General features: G+C 42.6%; 1 protein-coding gene and 1 long non-coding RNA gene across 8 annotated transcripts in view; both read left to right on the top strand.

Moving 5' to 3' along the window:
- LOC102301387 (calpain-5) overlaps window positions 1–14896 on the top strand; it is a 20974-nt gene extending 6078 nt beyond the window's left edge. The window contains exons 7-16 of one of the 5 annotated variants that reach the window (XR_006055241.1): window positions 47–124; window positions 215–638; window positions 710–832; window positions 909–1105; window positions 8317–9765; window positions 11012–11102; window positions 11872–11957; window positions 12047–12097; window positions 12199–12405; window positions 14174–14896. Coding sequence is in view for 1 of the 5 variants with exons in the window: in XM_042227429.1 (XP_042083363.1) it covers window positions 47–124; window positions 215–638; window positions 710–832; window positions 909–1105; window positions 4665–4783; window positions 4892–5028; window positions 5103–5279 (1255 nt within the window). In the remaining 4 variants the exon portion in view is untranslated. Of the gene's footprint in view, window positions 1–46; window positions 125–214; window positions 639–709; window positions 833–908; window positions 1106–4664; window positions 4784–4891; window positions 5029–5102; window positions 5805–8316; window positions 9766–11011; window positions 11103–11846; window positions 11958–12046; window positions 12098–12198; window positions 12406–14173 lie in introns of those variants that run through there. The other 4 variants (XR_006055240.1, XR_006055238.1, XR_006055239.1 and 1 more) reach the window with 4 other exon arrangements.
- A 732-nt stretch (window positions 14897–15628) lies between these two features.
- Window positions 15629–19565, top strand: part of LOC121815654 — a 5963-nt gene continuing 2026 nt past the window's right edge. Inside the window, exons 1-5 of one of the 3 annotated variants that reach the window (XR_006055236.1) lie at window positions 15629–16376; window positions 16973–17070; window positions 17153–17203; window positions 17778–17933; window positions 18495–19499. This is a non-coding gene — a long non-coding RNA (uncharacterized LOC121815654). Of the gene's footprint in view, window positions 16377–16972; window positions 17934–18494; window positions 19501–19565 lie in introns of those variants that run through there. The other 2 variants (XR_006055237.1, XR_006055235.1) reach the window with 2 other exon arrangements.

The raw sequence follows: 19565 nt of genomic DNA, 5'->3' as shown, positions 1-19565 counted from the left end.
GTCCTTTCCAAGTGTTCTGCTTTCTGTCCTTGTGTGCCCCCTGCAGGTCAGAGCAGTGGCAGCAACTGAGTCGTGCAGAGAGGGACAAGATGGGGCTTGTTGTTCGTGATGTCGGGGAGTTTTGGTACTTCTGATTTTTATTATTTGAAGAACAAAAAGTCATGTGGGTTAGCTGGTTTCTGCCTCACATTTTATTCTTTTCCTTTTCCCTCAGGATGGATTTCGAGGACTTCTGTCAACACTTTACAGACGTGGTGGTGTGCAGACTGGTGGAGAGGACTCTGCTGTGGCCGAGATCTCGCTGGAGAGAAGTGAGCTGCTACGGGGAGTGGGTTCTACCTCCCCCCACCCATGGACCACCTCCACCCACTGTGCTCCAGAGTAACCCTACACTGACTCTGAGTAAGAGCAGCAACGGGCCTGGAGGGACTAAGCAGCGTGGGAACAGAAAGGATGATCGACTAGGTGAGAGTCAACAGGAAGGAAGGAAAAGAGGAAGAAGCAAGCCTGATGTGAACAAAGTGACAGCAGAAAAGGGTGGTGGGAAGGTGAATGGAGTCTGGAAGGTGGAGTTGGATAAGAGGAGCCGGTGTGGTGGATGTATCAATCACAGGGACACCTTCCTGCACAATCCACAGGTAAATATAAGATTGAAACCAGGGTTTGCATCAGCACATGAATGCTAAAAATGACTTTTCATTCTTATTAGTTCATGTTTGAGGTGCGAGCCAAAGAGGAGGAGGTGCTGATCTGTCTGCAGCAGGAGGACAGGAGGATGTGGAGGAAAAATGGAAAAGGAGAAAACCTGCCTATTGGCTTTGAGGTGTTGAAGGTGAGCCGGGCCACTGAGCAACCTCACACTTTTTGAGTCATAAAAAAATATTTCAGTCCTTCCTCATCATCTGCAGGTGGAGGTGAACCGCTGCAGTCGGGTGCAGTGCGTGGTGGAGCAGGCGGCCAGCTCCATCTACATGGATTCCCGGAGTGTGACACTGAGGGGAACTCTGACTCTGGGACGTTATGTTGTGCTGCCCACCACCTTCCTGCCGGGCGTCACTGGATGCTTCCTGCTTCGCCTCTTCTCCCACTCTCGTATCAGACTCAGGTGAAATGCTGGTCAGGAAAGAAGGGTTAGAAATAGCTTTGAACGTTCTGATATTTGTAGATACTGAAAAGGTACGGAGGGCAGAAGCTGCCCAAAGGTTTCAAAACCAAAAAAGTTTTTTTTATTACAGTTTTATTTTTATATTTGCCACAATTTATGTTTCCAGTGTTTTGAATTCTGCGATTAAATTTCAATTTATTTACCTACTGACTTTCTGCATTTCAATTTATTCTGCAAGTGGCACTTTTACAAGTTCAGCATTTCACATACTGGATGATCCATCCATCCATCTTCATCCGCTTTATCCGAGGCCAGGTTGCGGGGACAGCAGCCTAAGCAGGGAGGCCCAGACCTCCCTCTCCCCAGCCACCTCCTCCAGCTTATCCAGGGGAACACCAAGGCATTCCCAGGCCAGCCGAGAGATATAATCTCTCCAGCGTGTCCTGGGTCTGCCCCGGGGCCTCCTCCCGGTGGGACATGCCCGGAACACCTCACCCAGGAGGCGCCCAGGAGGCATCCTTGTCAGATGCCCGAACCACCTCAGCTGGCTCCTTTCGATGTGGAAGCAGCAGCGGTACTACTCACCCTATCTCTAAGGGAGAGCCAGCCACCCTTCGGAGGAAGCTCATTTCTGCCGCTTGTATCCGCGATCTCGTTCTTTCGGTCACTACCCACAGCTCGTGGCCATAGGTGAGGGTAGGGACGTAGATCGACCGGTAAATTGAGAGCTTCGCTTTTACACTCAGCTCCCTCTTCACCACGACGGACCGGTGCAGCGTCCGCATTACTGCAGCTGCAGCCCCAATCCGTCTGTCGATCTCCGGCTCCCTTCTCCCATCACTCGCGAACAAGACCCCGAGATACTTGAACTCCTCCACTTGGGGCAGGAACTCATCCCCGACCCGGAGTGGGCACTCCACCCTTTTCCGGCTGAGAACCATGGCCTCAGATTTGGAGGTGCTGATCCTCATTCCCGCTGCTTCACACTCGGCTGCGAACCGTTCCAGTGCGAGCTGGAGGCCCTCACCCGATGAAGCCAACAGAACCACATCATCCGCAAAAATCAGAGATGAGATTCTGAGGCCACCAAAGCGAAAGCCCATGTCCAGCCATTCTGCGACCAAGACGAAAACCGCATTGTTCCTCCTGTATCCGAGGTTCGACTAGCGGACGAACTCTCCTTTCCAGCACCCTGGCATAGACTTTCCCAGGGAGGCTGAGGAGTGTGATCCCCCTGTAGTTGGAACACACCCTCCGGTCCCCCTTCTTAAAGATGGGGACCACCACCCCGGTCTGCCAGTCCAGGGGTACTGCCCCTGATCTCCACGCAACATTGTAGAGGCGTGTCAACCAGGACAGCCCTACAACGTCCAGAGCCTTCAGGAACTCGGGGCGGACCTCATCATACACCAGGGGCTCTGCCACCAAGGAGTTGTTTAACTGCCTCACTGGAATTGGGCAACCTCATAACAGGGGCTCCCCAAGGTGGTAACGCTGAGTGACTCGCAACCGAATGGCGGGGTCGATCCCCTCATCCCCAGACTCTGCTTCCCTCCATCAGGCAAGACGTGTCAGTGGGTGATAGTAAGGTCCCATCGGTCCTTCGAAAGTATCACTTCCACGGGGCACCTGACAATTTTCTCAGTCGACGTCAGCAGCGCTCCGCCAGCACTATACACAGTGCAGGTAGAGCACCGCTTTCCCCTCCTGAGACGCCTGACGGTTTGCCAGAATCTCTTCGAGGCAGTCCGAAAGTCTTTTTCCATGGCCTCTCCGAACTCCTCCCACACCCGAGTTTTTGCTTCAGCCACTGCCCGAGCCGCATTCCGCTTGGCCTGTCGATACCTGTCGGCTGCCTCCGGAGTCCCACAGGCTAACCAAGCCCGATAGGACTCCTTCTTCAGCCTGGTGGCTCCCTTCACCTCTGGTGTCCACCATTTGGTTCGGGGATTACCACCACGGCAGGCACCAACCACCTTGCGGCCGCAGCTCAATGCAGCAGCTTCGGCAATGGAGATGCTGAACATGGTCCATTCGGACTCAATGTCCCCCTCCCTACGCGTTTAGGTGCACCAGGTCTGTCCAGCGTCCTCCCCCGCCACCTGATCCAACTCACCACCAGGTGGTGATCAGTTGACAGCTCAGCCCCTCTCTTTACCCGAGTGTCCAGAACATATGGTCGCAGGTCTGGTGATACGATTACAAAATCGATCATCGACCTACGGCCTAGAGCGTCCTGGTGCCACGTGCACTTATGGACACTCTTATGTTCGAACAGGGTGTTTGTTATGGCCAAACTGTGATTAGCACAGAAGTCCAATAACAAAGCACCGCTCGGGTTCAGATCAGGGAGGCCGTTCCTCCCAATCACGCCCCTCCAGGTCTCGCTGTCGTTACCCACGTGAGCATTGAAGTCTCCCAGCAGGACAACAGAGTCACCTTCGAGCACCCCCTGCCCCCAGTTCCAGAGCTCAAGCCATGCGTAGAGGTGAGCCCGACTATATCTAGCCGGTACCTCTCAACCTCACGCACTAACTCAGGCTCCTTCCCCACCAGAGAGGTGACATTCCATGTCCCTATTGCCAGGGCCTCCTCTCCTGGCCGCCACCCGGCACACAATGCACCCGACCCCTATGGCGCCTCCTGTGGGTGGTGGGCCTGCGGGAGGATGGGCCCATGTCTCCTCTTCGGGCTGTGCCCGGCCGGGCCCCATGGACTAAGGCCCAGCCACCAGACGCTCGCCCTCGGGCACCCTCCCCGGGCCTGGCTCCAGGGCGGGGCCCCGGTAACCCTATCCCGGGCAGGGTAAACTGTTCCCTCGATGTTCTTCTTCATAGGGGTCTTCTGAATCGCTCTTTGTCTGGTCCCTCACCTAGGACCAATTTGCCATGGGAGACCCTGACGGGGCAGAAGCCCCCAGACAACATAGCCCTGGGATCCCTGGAACACACAAACCCCTCCACCACAATAAGGTAGCGATTCATGGAGGGAATGAACATGTTTACTGAAATGGATTCTACAAAAGCACGTTTGTTGGCTTCAGGAGAATGCTTTACAGGATGGTTCAACTAATTTACATGTCAACTATTTACATGAAAATTTAAATTACTAAAAATAAAATAAAAAATCAAGTAGTTAATAATCAGGTGAATAAATACGAAATTAAATAATACAGGAAAGATTTAGGAAGTAACAGAAAAATAAATGTAAATGACATTTTTTAAATTAAGTAATGGAACAGTTTTAATATTTATTTACTCATAAAGTATATTTATTTATTTATTAATTATTTTTGTATTTATAATTCAAATAATCTTCATTTTGGTGGTTTTGTCCTTCCGCGGAACAGAGAAAAAAAACAAAACCAAACAAACAGTAAATATGACATAGACATTTTTTTGATAAATTATAAAAATCAATATGAAACCACTATTAGCATCATAAATTTTATGTTATTTCTTACATTTAATTTTTTCCACTTTCACAGAAAAAATCTCTTTTTCCCTTCACTATTCCCAGTCCTCTGCGTTTAATTTAGTTATTTCTTTTTTCCATGAAGGGAACTGAGGGAGGACTTACCGTCTCCCTCTGTGCTCCACTGTTTTCTACCTCAGCCCACAGTGGTGACCACAGTTTATCTACACAGGGCGTCAGGACTCCGCCCTCCCAAACAAACAGGTGACTGCAAAATGAAAGACTCATATTTGGGCAGACTCTTAATTATTGCACATATCTCCCTTGGTGTTTTCTTTCTTTCTTTACACCGTGCTGGATTTTGTTCCACAGCCCCCGATGTTTACGCTGTAGTGAGATGTGAGAATGACAACGTCAGGACGCGGGTGTTCAAGGAGAGCAGAAACCCTGAATTCAACCTGAGAACCATCTTCTACAGGAGATACCCCAACACAGACATCTCTGTTGAGGTTTGGCACATTCCTGTTCCCTCTCACGCAGCACACAAACACACAGGGCTAATGGGCTTCCTGTATATTGACAGATATACAGCAGAGGTCTGCTGTGGGACTCGCTTCTCGGTGAGACTCGACTCCAGACGGCCGAGTCTGAGAGGAGTCGAAGCCTCGTGATGAATCTGCGAGGCAGACGGTCTCGCTCAGGGCTCAGAGGTTGCATCTATCTTGAGACGTCTTCCAGCGTGTGCCTCACAGACTTGTGACAGTCTGGCTGCCCTGGCAAACACTGCCCTCTCAGGTAGAAGCTGATGAGCAAATAAAGGTGCTGTAGTTTTTTGGGGTTTTTGACCTGTTGTATTTTAAACCACAGTGAGCTGCTTGGTCTCTTGCACTTTGCTGTGGGACTTTAATAATTAGGTTATTAATGTACTGACAGATGCTCTGTGGTGATCTACTGCTCAGTTATGCAGGCACAAACACAGCAGTTCAACAAGAACAGTGGGACTGCTGCCAAACCAGTTTGTGTTATTTTAAAATATGCATTGTTATGTGTTGTATTTTTATTGATTTGTTATTTATTTTTTGTTTTATTCATTAAAATGGTGATGTTTGGCTCACATTTGCATTTCTCATAATTAAACTATAAACACTGTGTAAGCCTGTTTTATTTTATCATCACTCAGCAGACCTACTTGCCTTAAGTCATTGAAATGTCAGTCAGCTAAGAGCCATAATCTCTCCAGCATGTCCTGTCTCTTTGCCGGCATCTCCTTGTAGTTCTTTGCATCTTCTTTTAAAGACATATCGTTTAAACTATAAAATTAAATTAAATCAAAGTTATTAACAGCACTGCGCTCATTTCTTTGTCAGTACATAGTACAGTGAGTGCTGTAATTAAATATGGTGACATCACTGGGACCACGTAAGGGTGAGTCATTTTTAACTAGCATTTTCTTCTCATTGAGACTCAATCTGTCTTGTAGCATTTGTCACAGTTCTGGGTCATTTGGACCCAGCATTTTGAGTTTCTTGCATTTTTGTATTGTTTTCCTGTGCTTTCCTCCTGTCTCCACTTCCCAAATCACTCCGCTGTGTATTTTAGTCCTTTGTCATTCATTGCTTGCTATCGCGTCATACACAATGTCTCCATGCTGTGTTCTCCCTTTGTGTCCTGAGCATTGCCTGGCTCGAGTTTCTTAGTTTGTTGTTAGGTTCCTGTTCCCAGTTTAGTTTTTAGTTCTGCATTTGAGGTTTTGGTTTGGTCTTGTAATGTTTATTCCTACAAAGAGTTTTTGCAGCAATAAAAGCTGAGCTTTGAGTTTTACTTTCTGTTTCTGAGTTCTGCATTTGGGTCCTTCATCCTGCCCGCCACAGCCCACACCAGGGACTTCTTCAGAACAGACGGCTGTGGTGAGTAGAACATAATTTTTCCTTACCCCTCCAAAATGTATAACAATTAAGACCGTGACTGAGGACCTCACCTCACAAGGCCTAAAAGCTGTTTCTCTCTGCCCAAGGAACAAGAAATCTGATTTTGTTTCTGATTTTGAAAAACCTGAGATTTCTGTTTGTGCCAGTCAGTTGGAGAACGTTTGCTACACTGCACAAGGGGCAAAATCACAAACTAACAAGCTAACATTGAGTCTGAACCAATACTCTTTCACTAAATCTGTAAAATTTAAGTCAGTATATTCTGAGGTAGAGTTATCTGTTTCTGAGCCTGTTAACCTTGAGTCTGTAAATCCTCAGTGAACTAAAGGTAATTGTTTTACTGCTAAGATAACTGCAGAAGCGTTAACAACTGGTTCTTCTGTCTGAGACAGACAGAAGTCCCCATTCACAGGACTTTACTGACTGTTTCAATGTTGCTCCTGCCGAGCCCATAGTTCTAATGACCAGGAATGTTAACTCTAAGACTGTGAATGTAAAGGGCTGTTTTTCAATTGCTCATTCTCAGCAGAGAAACAAATTACAAAGAGCATTTCTGTGTCCCAAGAAGGAGGAGACTGTCACTCTCTCCAGGGCTTCCCCAGAGGCTGAGTTTCAGACCTCAGCAGCCTCTGGGAGCCTGGAGGATATGGAGCTAGTACAGTTGGTTCAGCTACCACCATCATCGACTGAGAGCTCAGCTGAACTCTCTCAGCCTCCTTCAGCTGTGTCACCTGAAAGCTCTACCAGGCCATTTCAGCTGTCTGCAGCAGCTTCCACAGAGAGCTCAGGCGAGCTCACCCAGCCTGCAATAAACTTTGTCTCGCTGCAGCGCTGTGGCGAAGTGTCCAGAGCTGGCTGGGTGTTCCACGTAGCCTCAGCTAGCTTTGTCTCAGCCAGGGGCCTCCATACCTGCTGTCTGTTTCCCACTAGGGGCTCTGGTGACCCGCTCCAGCACTCAGTGGCTTGCATGCCACCGTCTGTTTCCGCTGGAGGATCTGAGGGGTCACACCAGCTGTCTGTCTCAGCTAGTCGCCTCCACTGTTTTGCGGTCGGCCTCCTGAGATCCTCTGTCACTGTTGGCTCAATGGGCTGCCTCCTGAACTGTTTTCCAGGCTCCTGGGCTCTCAACCTTCTGGGTCAGCCACCCAAATTGGGTTGTTTGGGACACTGTTTTTGGACTTTTTTGTTTTGACTTTTGGTGCTCCTGTTTTGTTTTGCCCGTGTACGGTGCGACAGAAAGCAGTGAATGACAATGTCTCTGTGCTGTGTATTCTCCCTCCGTGTCCTGAGCATTGGTTGGCTTGAGTCTTTTAGTTTCTAGGTTCCAGTTCCCAGTTTAGGTTTTAGTTCTGCATTTGAGGTTTTTGTAATGTTTATTCCTACGAAGAGTTTTTATAGCAATAAAGGCTGAGCTTTGAGTTTTACTTTACTTTGAGTCCTGGATTTGGGTCCTCCACCCTGCCTGCCTCACAGCACTCACCAAAACCAATTACAGTGCTCACAAAAACCAATGAACAGATACACATTTTGCTGGTATTTGAAGAGCCCCAATCTGTTTAAAAGGAACAGACAGCCCATTTAGCTTTTATCTGCTCTCATTTGACAGCATTTGATTATCAGGTGTGTGGACAGCTGCTATGTGTGAGCTCCTGCTATCAGAAGTGAAGGACCACAAACTACCATGACCATATTTTTTTCTCAGTTAGGATCATAAATGTTATATAATTTCTTACATATCATTTCTCACACGTCAATAGAAAAAATCTCTTTTTTATTTTATTATCACTCAGCAGACCTACTTGCCTTAAATCACTGAAATGGTCAGTCAGCTAAGAGCATGTTCTGTCCTGTCCTGCCATCTCCCTGCAGTTGGACATGGCTGATGCCTGAACATCCTTTACTGGCTTCTTTCATGTATGTGGAGGAGCATCGGTTCTATTCTCTGCCCCCCCAAATGACCGAGCAACTTGCCCTATTCCTAAGGGAAGACCCAGACACCCTTACTATAGTACGCTATAGTACAGGAGGGAGGAGGGAACGCCACAAAACGAAGGTGAGCAGACTTAGACTGACTCTTGTCTCGGGGGGAAGGCCTCAAATGATTTTTATGTAACAATATAACATTTTAAAAATATACATATATCATATATATACATATACAATACATAATTTTCATAAATAAATGAAACTAAAAGCACTTGTAGTAAAAAGCTAGAATCAGCAGTATGAAATACACACCGTAATTCAATAACAAATCTGACTTAACGACTATTTTTATCTCCAGTGGTCAGACTGAGCGGTTCGGATTACAGACCGCTGCAGACAGAGAACCAAAAGTTCACAGTTTGCATTCCTTTCTTTTAAAATCATTTTATCTGTTTTTTTAAAAGCATAAACATGTCAAATTAAAATCAAAGCATTAAACAGCACTGCGCTCATTTCTTTATCAGTACATATATGAGTGCATGTAATGAAATATCCGGTGACATCACTGGGACCCGTAAGGGTGAATCATTTTTAATAGCATTTCTTCTCATTAGACTCAAATCTGTCTTGTAGCATTACTACACATTACAATGCTTACAAAAACAATGCACATATACGTGTATTGCTGATATTCGCAGAGCTCCACTCCTCTGTTTAAATGCAAACAATAAACTTTTGAGAAGAACAAACGGCCCATTCACCTTTTATCTGCTCTCATGTGACAGCATTTGATTATCAGGACAGCTGCTATGTGTGAGCAGCTGCTGTAAGAAGTGAAGGACCTCAAACTGCCACGACCATTGCTTTGAGCAGAAAGATGATTTCACCCTAATGACACCCTTAGTAATTCAGCCTTATTTGCATTTTATGTTACAATCGTTCCTTCTTTCTCAAATATTTAACACCAGTTTAACATATTAGCCTGGAAATTTAAAAATAAATAAATATTGAAATATATCTCTGAAAACAGTCCAAAGGAATGAAACATTCAGAAACCTTTTTGGAGCCATTTTTTAGGCCGGTGGTATGAAAAGAACAACAGTTTAAAATTGCATTAAGTAATTGTTTTTCAAACTGTTTTATTTAAGTATTGAAGTGTTTACACAGTGTGTTTCACAGTCATTTTGAAGCTTATCGTTAACAACTCTCATTATTAAACCGGATGTGTGTCAGAGCCTGTCACCTCTCGCCTCTTTCACGATCAGCTGACCGCGTGAGCGAGCGCTTTAGTTTGTGCGCGCGCTCCCTCGAGGCGGAGGCTTTGCATCTGACTAGGTGAGGCTGTCAGAGACGCGAGCAGCTGGCAGGAGGTGAACTCGGAGTGAGCACAAGGTAAGAGATTTAAAAGGGAATCTGTCATTCGTTTATTTAAACACAGAAACTCATTTCCCCCTCCCTCTGTCTTTGTGTTGACTTTTTGCTGTTGTTTGAGGGCTCGAGAGACGACACGCGCTTCGTGTCTGTGTCCCACGCAGGCGGAGACGCTTACCGTCTTGCGAGCTTAAAAAATTAAGGCGAGGCTGCAGTTTAACGTTAAACGTGCTGGATAGGGAACATTATAACGCGTATGGGGGGGGGTTGAAAGCAATTACGTCACTTTTATAGGAACTCCGTAAAGCAACTCGGATGCTGTTAAAAGTTTGTTCAACAGGATCACACATGCTTTACATTTTTCCCCTGCTCGTGATTGTGTCTGCGTTCTCTCTTTTGTAATGTGGAACACGAGCTGTTTCTTTTCTCTGCTCTTCCAGTAATATTGGTCAAACTGGCTTTGTAGTGAATGCAGACACACCTCTCCTTCTTCCCCTTTATCTTCTTCACTGCAGTTCAGTCGGTCCAGTTTCCACACAGACTGAATCCACTCTGTGTTCACCGCGTTTAATCACATTTACTGTCTGTGCTCATAATTAAGAGCTGCAACATAAACTGCAAGAAAGTAAATTGAATTTAGGCTCATGTGGCCTGCTTTGCTATTAAAGGACCCTACCTCAGATGGGAATTTGTTCGATGAGAGATGGGGTCCAGCTGCAGTATGGGAAATGTAGTATTCATTGTTTTGGACTCTCTCTTCTGAGTCTCTCCTACTTTATAGAAGAGACACACTTGATAGCTGGACGCATGCCCATGAATTATAAAGTGTGTTATCATAGCTACTAATGCACGATGCCATCACCTTCATTTACAATGAAATGAAAATATGTTTGTCTAATGCGATGATTGGAGTTTTGGTCAGTAATTTCATTTTTTGTTTAAAGCTTCTCAATTAATAAAAGTTGCTCTTTTATTTTGTTTTTATTTTTAGCAATGACACTGAAATATTTGGGAGGTTTCAGTTGACGGTCTATAAATATTACAAGAATGTAAAATTTTGCAAGACTCAGAGGTGTCCATTTAACCCTCTCAAGGCAGGCGTTGCCAATTTGCAACAGTTAAAAACTAACAACCTGATCACCCCACATACATATTTTATGAGGTGTTTTTTTTTTACTCAGAAGTACCACTGCAGGACTTGGTTGTGCATTAGCAACAAAAAGTTTAATGAGAGGGTTAAGTTGTTTTTTGTTTTTTTTTTAATCAGTTACATCTTATTGAGCGCTCAGAGAGCTTCAGTGTGGAACATGGCTCCTCCGTGAAATAGAAATATTTCAGACGTGCCATCTCACATAAAGGTAGGGTGATTTACTGTTAACAACAACGTCTCACTAAAAGTTTCCTCATTATCTCCCAATGTTAATGCTAGCTGCCGCTCTGCTAGTGAATTTGGTTTTCAGATTTGATATAATCTTCATGTCTTAGATATACAGTATGTTGTGACTGACCTGGTGTTTCATCAGATTAGATGTGCTGTGTTGCCATGACAATTTTTTTTCTGAGAGTCCTTTCAATTGAGATTGTTTGTGGCTCACCACCGCTGCCACCATCCTGTGTTTTTGTTCTTCCTCAACACATCACAGGAACGCTCTCTTTCTTCCTCTAATCCTGGTACCAGTCCTCATGTTATGGTACCAAACATCTGTTGCAGACTGATTTCGTAGTAGCCTGAAAAATACAGAGTTTGGTATCCAATCCTAGTGTGTGTGCTGCCAGCAAGCTGTTGTACTTAATCACATTGGGGAAAATTAAAAAAGAATAGAAGTGGTGGATGTTCATATGCTAAAATTGGGTCGTTTTCAAACATTTCTCGATGTTTGATAGCCCGCTTGATGACCTGACAAACCTGTAGGTTGGAGCGCACAGGAGCCTCAGACGAAGGAGGAGCTCACAGACAAAGATACAAATTTCTTGTATTGTAATCAGAAGATTTGTTTTGTTTGCTTCATTGTCACCGCCTTTTCTGGCTGCTCAAAATCGCTTTGCACAACTTCACTTTGACCTTTAAAAGAATCTGAACAATTTTTTTTTTCTCTCACCAGCTCAGCTCTTTATCTTCCTTTGCAGGTGAAGAAACTCATTAGGAAAAATGGCGAACAGTAACCTTCTGGGACGCATCCGGAACCATCCTCAACCCCCAGCACCCGCTCTAGGTAAAATCTGGTGGAACACTGGTGTCATAGTTTCATTTCTGTAAATATCATGTGAAGAAAATGAGTTCAGTGTTTGATTTTTCTTGCAGCGATTTCAAAAGTGATTTTGTGCGGCATGCCCATTGCTCAGATTGCAATTGGTGAGCTCCATACTTACTTGACTGAGTGTTCACAAGTATTAAAGTTTTCCAGGCAGCTCAGATTGTTCTTTTTTTTGAATCATCCTCCTTGTGTCCACCAGGGACAATATACCTTCATGAGTGTCCGCGTGAGCACTTCATCCCCATCTATCTGATAGTGGTGGGAGTCTTTGGCCTGATTCTGTCGTTGCTCTCCTGCTTGCCCTGCGCCAGGGAGCCCGAAGAAGGCACCTCCAACCCTCTGAGCACAATCTGCACAACCTGGAACTCCTTGACATCTGTCTTTCTCTTCTGCTGGTTTATCGCTGGTGAGTTAAAAAGTAAAGGAAGTGACCCGTTTCTGGTTGGCTGCCTGTTAAAATTGTGTAAATGCAATCATGGTCAACGGACAAACAACCAGCATAAATTCACACCGAAGAGATTAAACATTAACGGCTCTCAGCACCGCAAACAGAACAGGCAATGTTTACAGTGTGCTTCATGCAGGGTGCAGGATTCCCTGTCTAATCATTAAAACTGATATCCCACGCTAGCACTGCGTGAAAGAAGCTAGCCGCTACGAAAACAAGGAGTACAAGCTCGAAAACATGGATGTAAATTAGGACTGTAGTCTTTAGGGTTGAGTGTTGATTGATCAATATGCTCTCTTTTCTCATTGGTCAGAAGATCAATAGCCATTATTCTTGGCAGAGGGAAGAGCAGATCACAATCTGTATATGAATGATGGATGTAGCTTCCAGTTCTTAAAAGTTTAGCGAATGGAGAAGTTTCTTAAACCTGCGACGTGACTGCTGCGACGTGACTACTCTGGTTCTAAAAATACTTAAGGTTGTGCAAAGTCTCTGAGAAAATGCTCCTCAGCTTCCTCATTGTCTCACACTTCCCGATGGCCTTATCGCCCTCAAGTACTGGTATTTCCTGGGTAGGGGCATCCAAACGCCTCACAAGAAGGGATAAAGAAGTAAATTTAGTAAAGTTATGTTAGAAAATGATGGTGGTGTAAGATTTGGATTAATCCATGTCTGGGAAACTGGGCCTAGTTTTCAGAAGTAATCAAGACATTATTTAAAAAAAGGTTATGAATTAAGAATGTTAAAGGTGATCACAGTAGATAAACCTTAACTCATTAAAGACTTAAATCTATCCATAGGCTCTCAGTGTTTGCTGCTTTCTGTCAGAGCCAAAAAGTGCAGAAAATGTCTCAGCTGATGTTTTCAATCATCTTTTCAATTGTCTCTTTTGCTAGCTGACATCACCAGCAGTAGCTGACTGTATCTGTCTTAATTGTGGCTTTTGTGGTAGTGCAGTTATTTAGGTCATGCAGTACAGTGCTTCTGAGTCATGATAAAGTAGGTGAGGTAAACTTGATTGTGGATAAAATAGCAAATTTCTTGCTAATTAAATATTCCCAAAATAGCTGTTTATCATCAAACTTCAATCAAATTTTATCAGGCTCGCAGGGGCGCTGGAACCTATCCAAGCTACCATTGGTCGAGAGGCAGGGTGCGTTCTGAACAGATCTTCCATTTGTCATAGGGCGTTAACAAACTGCAGGCAGTTAATTGGGAATCTTTCTAATTTTGTTTTAATTTTTTATTTTTTTATTTTAGCACCCCCAGCATCCTAATGAAAATGCTGGTAATCTGAATTTGATCATGTTTGAAAGTCTGTACTTGGATCAGAGTGAGCCTATAAGTTCTGTTTTGAACAACCAGGATAAAAGTAAGATGGATTAGATGCACATAATCCAGAGAAGGAAAAAACTGGATTACTAAAACCAGATATTTTTGAAGGGTGAGAATGAGAATGGTGTAACATGCAAGGGCCACTAGGTGGCAATATATGGCTGTTTTAATGGATTACTACACACAAACCCCTGAGAGGTACATGTAACATGAATTAAGATCATTAGAATAGTTGTCTAAGCTCAGTGAGGCTTCAAGTGCTGCTCTGCACATCCTGTCAGCTGTCAGGCCTCCAAACACTAAAGTCCAGCTTATGTGCAGAGAGATCAAACAATTATTATTCATTCTTCACTTCATTTGTTTTCCTTTTCTTTCTTTTTTTTTTTTTAAGGTAATGTATGGATCTACTCTATTTATCAGCCCAACTACACCAAAAACGCAACAGATGTGAGCACCTACTGCAACAAGACCCTTTACCTGTTTGCCTTCTGGACCACCACTCTGGTTTACATCCTGATCGGTTTGTTTTTCATGTGCGGCTTCTTGGTCCTCCTCTGCTTCTGCCTGTGTGGCCGTGCCGATCCCGACGACGACGTGTAACGACGTTCAGAAACGATGACGGTACTGGACGCACACAATGAATATGCTGCTGATGCAGATATGTTTACGAATATGTTGTAAGTGTGTGATTTGACAGCGCATCTTGTGTTGAAAGATGAGCATTTTCTAAACCTCTGCAGCAGCTACTGTTTACAGGAATTTTATTCTGAAATCAAGAAGATCACTGGTGTTTAAGAATTTATGCGAGAGCTGATTCCAACAGCAAAATTATTTTTACTTTCCTATTTGTTTCCATGTTTGTCCCAGGAAAACACGTCTATATTATAAATGTGAGGAAGGTTTTTCTCACAAGGATCTCAGCTCGTCATTAAACTCTTTTAGTGACGCTACAGATAAATATCAGCCACTGACATCGTTTACTGCCATCCTATTTGCTGATAAACGCCCAGCATCAGTCATTGCCAGGGTTCAGCTGATACATCTGTGAATCTGTAGATGTGCTGTTACATGATGAGCCACAAATTCGGATTACTGAGTGTAAATGATGAAATGGTATCATTTGGTAATGGTATCAATCAGGGAATAAACAAATACAAAAAAAATCCTGTGTAATGCAGTTTTTAATACTTTATAATTCTGTAAAGTGTAGGTTTGTTTTCTGTGGAAACCAACACTTCTCTGTATTTCACTGTTCAAAATGTAATCGCATCATTAAAGTCTGTCAGAGGTTTATCGCTGTAAGTTATGGATCATGAATCTTGAGATTTGAAATAAAAGACCTGCCGTATTTTGTCATGTCAGAAATAAAAATGAAAGACAAGAGTGGGAAGCTTTGTGTGGCTAATCGATTTTATCTGAAAAGCAGAAATTCTGGACCTACACGCTAAACGGTAGTTATCTGTGCAAGAAAGCATTAGACCCAATCGCACAATGGACAGTAAAGATATTTTTAGTGTATCTGATGTTTAAAATTTGCAATCTGGCACTGTCTCAATATTAAAGCTTATTTATTCAAATATCTGTTTCTGTGCAAGACGACTATGGTTAAGAATTGAAGTATACACCTCTATACACCATTCTGTGCGAAATTATTAGTTATTACTTCTCCTGCTTGGCTCGCGGGACACCCTGTGTTTGTCCAGTCTTTCTGCCCTTAACCCAGCCGGTCACAGCAGATGGCCCCGCCCCTCCCTGAGCCTGGTTTTGTTGGAGGTTTCTTCCTGTTAAAGGGGAGTTTTTCCTTCCCACTGTCGCCAAAGCACTTGCTCATAGTGGGTCACTTGTTTCCTTTTTGTACTATTGTTGGGTCTTTACTTCGCAATATAAAGCGCTTGTGATTTGGCGCTACATAAATAAAATTGAATTGAAAAGGGTTAGTGTCTGTGAATAGTCAACTGCCACTGACAACTGACTAATCTGGACCATTGAAACCACTGAATAAGAGCCTATTATATATCATGATTAAAAAAAATCTAATGAATGATGATAAACTAACCATTTATCTGCCTAGCCAGTTTAGGGAAAGTAATAAAATTAAGTGTTTTACAATCACACTCGTTCAAACCCTTTTAAACAGATTGGTTCATATACAATGCAGTTCTGTTTGGTATGTAGAATACACCTTTCATTATGGCAAAACCTTTAAATTGCCTATATTATTGGTGTCACAAAAGAGAAACAGTGGAGACTGTAATGATTTCACGCGGGAAGCATAGAGGCTTGCAAAGTGAAAGGCTGGAGTGGCAGTTTTAGCAATTTTATGAGTGGGGGTTCAGTGGAGAGGAGGAAACTGTTATTTAGGTTTTTTCTATAAAATAAATCAGAGAACACTGTGATAGACTAATGAAATATTAGCAGTAATGCATTGTAAACAGATGCCAACTGCAGTTAAACCCCAGAGGAAGTGCTTGCAAATACGTGGCTTCCTGAGGACACAACTTTCTGTTTCATCACTAATCCTCCAGCATTGTTGTTTTGGTGGCGCAGGCTTCTTCCTTGATACATCTTCACATCTTTTTTCAGTGCACCTCCAGGTAAACACGTTTCCTTATAAAGAGAATGAAGGTATAACAATTTTTATGCTACTTTTGTACTTGTGAGTACTTTTAATGCCAGTTAAGACATGCTTATCAGTACATGACACTCAGTCGTTTGTGTCATATCGTCCCACTGGTGGATTTGTTCGGTGTTTCATAATACATCCTGTATTGTACTCTTTTATATTTGCATTTATGTTTAATAGGCTATTTACAATAAGTACTGTCCATTCATTCTCTTCTCCCAATCCAATCCAGAGGGGCTGGAGCCTGCATTAACTAAATGTTACTTTTCAAAAAAGAAAAGAAAAGAACCAAAATTTTCAAATAAATTTGTTGTTTGTTTTGTGGTAGACTTCAAATGGGAGGAGCCACTTTATCAGTGTCCTTCAAAGGAAATTTTTTTAAAAGTTTTTTATGTTGTTGGTGGTTACTAACATTTACATACACAAAAGAGCCAGAAAAGATAAACTGGGTGTCTTACACAGCAGAAAGGTAATGCCTGATTTTATTTTCTGTTGGGGGTGGGAGGATTGGGTGTTTGCTCATTATGCAAGACTGTATGGATAGTAAACGCTTCTCTTCTCTGGCAGGCTGATCTTTTCATTTTCCTGACAAATAAAAACAACTGGACTGTCTGGATCTGTGCTGGTGAAAGTTGGCACAATGGCAAAACAAACAGGATCATTAGGTAAGAGAGTCCTGTTCAGCACATCTGCAGCTGTTGAGCCGTCTCATTTGTGATGTTAAAAATCTATTCTGTCTCCCTTCAGTTTGCATCTTAGTGCTTTTATTCGTCACAGTCTTTGCTCAAGTGATAGTTGGTAAGTGAGAGAAGCAGCACATTCAGACTGAATTTATCTGAATATATATTACCAGTGCATGTAGCATGTGTTATTTTTATGATATTATTAACAGATTAGTTGCTTCACATACAGAGATAACAGGACCAGACAATAGAAGATGACATGCATAGTTGTAAGAATACCATAGCTTCCCTTTATGCTCCTGCACTTTAACTAATGATGGTGCTGAAGGTGTTTTTGTCTTCTCCAGCCTGAATTCCAAACAAATTAGATACATAACATCCGAGACTACCTCTCAGCATCAGTAAGACGTCCCACACATATTGACACATATTGACTGTCTGCTTCACACTTTGTTTGTTAGGATCTGATCGCTCAAGAAAGCAGAAGTTGTAAAAGCTTAACAGTTGAATTAAGAAAACTGTGACTCCATGAGCGAGCCCTTCACTGTGTCCCCAACAATACACCACACCAGTGTAGACTAGATCAAATAAACAGTTCATGAGAAAAGCCAGAGGTTTAATAATAAGATAGTCATCAAACAGGTGACGTGCAAGAAGTTCTGGTGATATTTTGTCTTTGTGCCTAAAAGGTGGGGAGTACTTCAAGGACTGTCCAGGAATTCCCTTCATCCCTATTTATCTTTGTGGACCCATCATTGCCTTCTTTGCATGGTGTATGTACGGGTCATGTAACCTGCTTTGTTGGTCCGTGACCACCGTCTTCTTCATTTTCTGGTACATTGCTGGTAAGCTTTAAGGGTTTTACTCAATTTCTAACCACAGCAGGCAGCTCTTGAAAAATAACATGACGCCTGCACAGCAGAAAATACCGCATTAAGCAAGCAACAAGTATGACAGAGAAAGAAAACAAAAAGCAAAACTATACGCATAGTTAATATAGGAATTATTCAAGTAACCAAGTGATAAGTTCAGATCCTAAACCTAAACCTGACCAGTTTACTCTGGAAATGGACATTTTTAACATCAAGGAGACTTTAACTTGGCAAAATAAAGGACTAATTAAGCAAAAATATACTAATTCAAGTACTGATGGGATTAAAGGAGGAGCTTAAATCGCTTGTTTCTAGCTGTGGAGGAAGTTAGGTGCTGCACCAAAAAAAAAACAGATAAGGAAAATAGAAATAATGAAAGCTAAAAAATGACTGGATTCATCGCAAAGATTGTGTTTGTTCTCCTCTCAAGTGCCCGAAGACTAGAAATATATAACACATTCTATTCAACTGTTTCTTTAATTGATATTGCACCAAAATCATTCATTTTGTGCGATCTCTCTCATATTTCTGCAGGTAATGCAGTGATCTACAGCAATTATAAACAACTTCAGATTACAGACTACAGCTACTGCAGTCAGACACTCTACCTTTTTGCATTTTGGAGCACCACTCTGACCAACGTCTTATTATTTATTTGTTGTTGTTGCTATTGTAAAGAAGAGGCAGATGAGGTTGATGTTCAAGTATAAATACACACAGAAGGTCAAAATCAGTGTGTATGCTGTCTAATGAGTGTTTTTATGGGATATGTGTATTTAAAGCATATCATCAAATGGATAATACATTATAATTGACGTGTAAAATGCAGGATTTAACATGTTTATGTTTTTGTAAAAATGCTTTTGATATTAGCATGAACTTGAGCTTTTGATTCATTATTACAAATAATATTTTCAGCACTTGATTACATGTGCACATAAAACAGGTTGGTTGATGATTTTCTGCCTCACTGAGCCACTGGCAGCTCAGTTATTACGAACTCGAGATTCTCAAAGGTCCAAAACATACAAAGCTGAAATGCAATGAAATGTGGCAAAAACAAAACACCAGGGAGAATATTTATTTCATAGAATGCTGCAGCTGAAAAAAGTTTATTCTTCAGTGGAATTGTTAGTTAACTCCAGTGCTGTGCAAAAGACCACTTAAAAAAAACCCTAAAACTAACAAAAACAAAAACTAACAAACAAAAGCAAGAAGAAAAAAAAAACCAACAACAACAACAAGATAATCTGGCTGTTTGGAAGCAAAATATAGATAAATGAGGGGGTCTCAAGACTTTTACTTAGTGCTTTATTAACAACAGAAGTATAGGATTATTGCAGAGACAGTACCTGTATTTAGCCTGAAAATAGCAAATATTCAATAAAAGCACCACATATCCATATAGGACAAGTGATCTTCCTTCTATATGTTAATGATTTTATTTACTCCTCTAGTATTTTATATAAAGTAACGTTTGCTAATAATACAAATCTGTTTTGTCTCATGAAAACTAGATAATCTCCAATATATTATACATTTATTAAGTTATTGTTTGCAAAAATGTAAAAAAAAAAAAAAAAGTAGTTGTATTTAACTCAAACA

Source organism: Haplochromis burtoni, unplaced genomic scaffold (genome assembly GCF_018398535.1).
Source record: "Haplochromis burtoni strain Fernald_Lab_line unplaced genomic scaffold, NCSU_Asbu1 Contig_260, whole genome shotgun sequence".
Taxonomy (NCBI): Eukaryota; Metazoa; Chordata; class Actinopteri; order Cichliformes; family Cichlidae; genus Haplochromis; species Haplochromis burtoni.
Note: the sequence above shows the minus strand (reverse complement) of the source record. Positions and strands in the feature narration are given on the sequence as shown.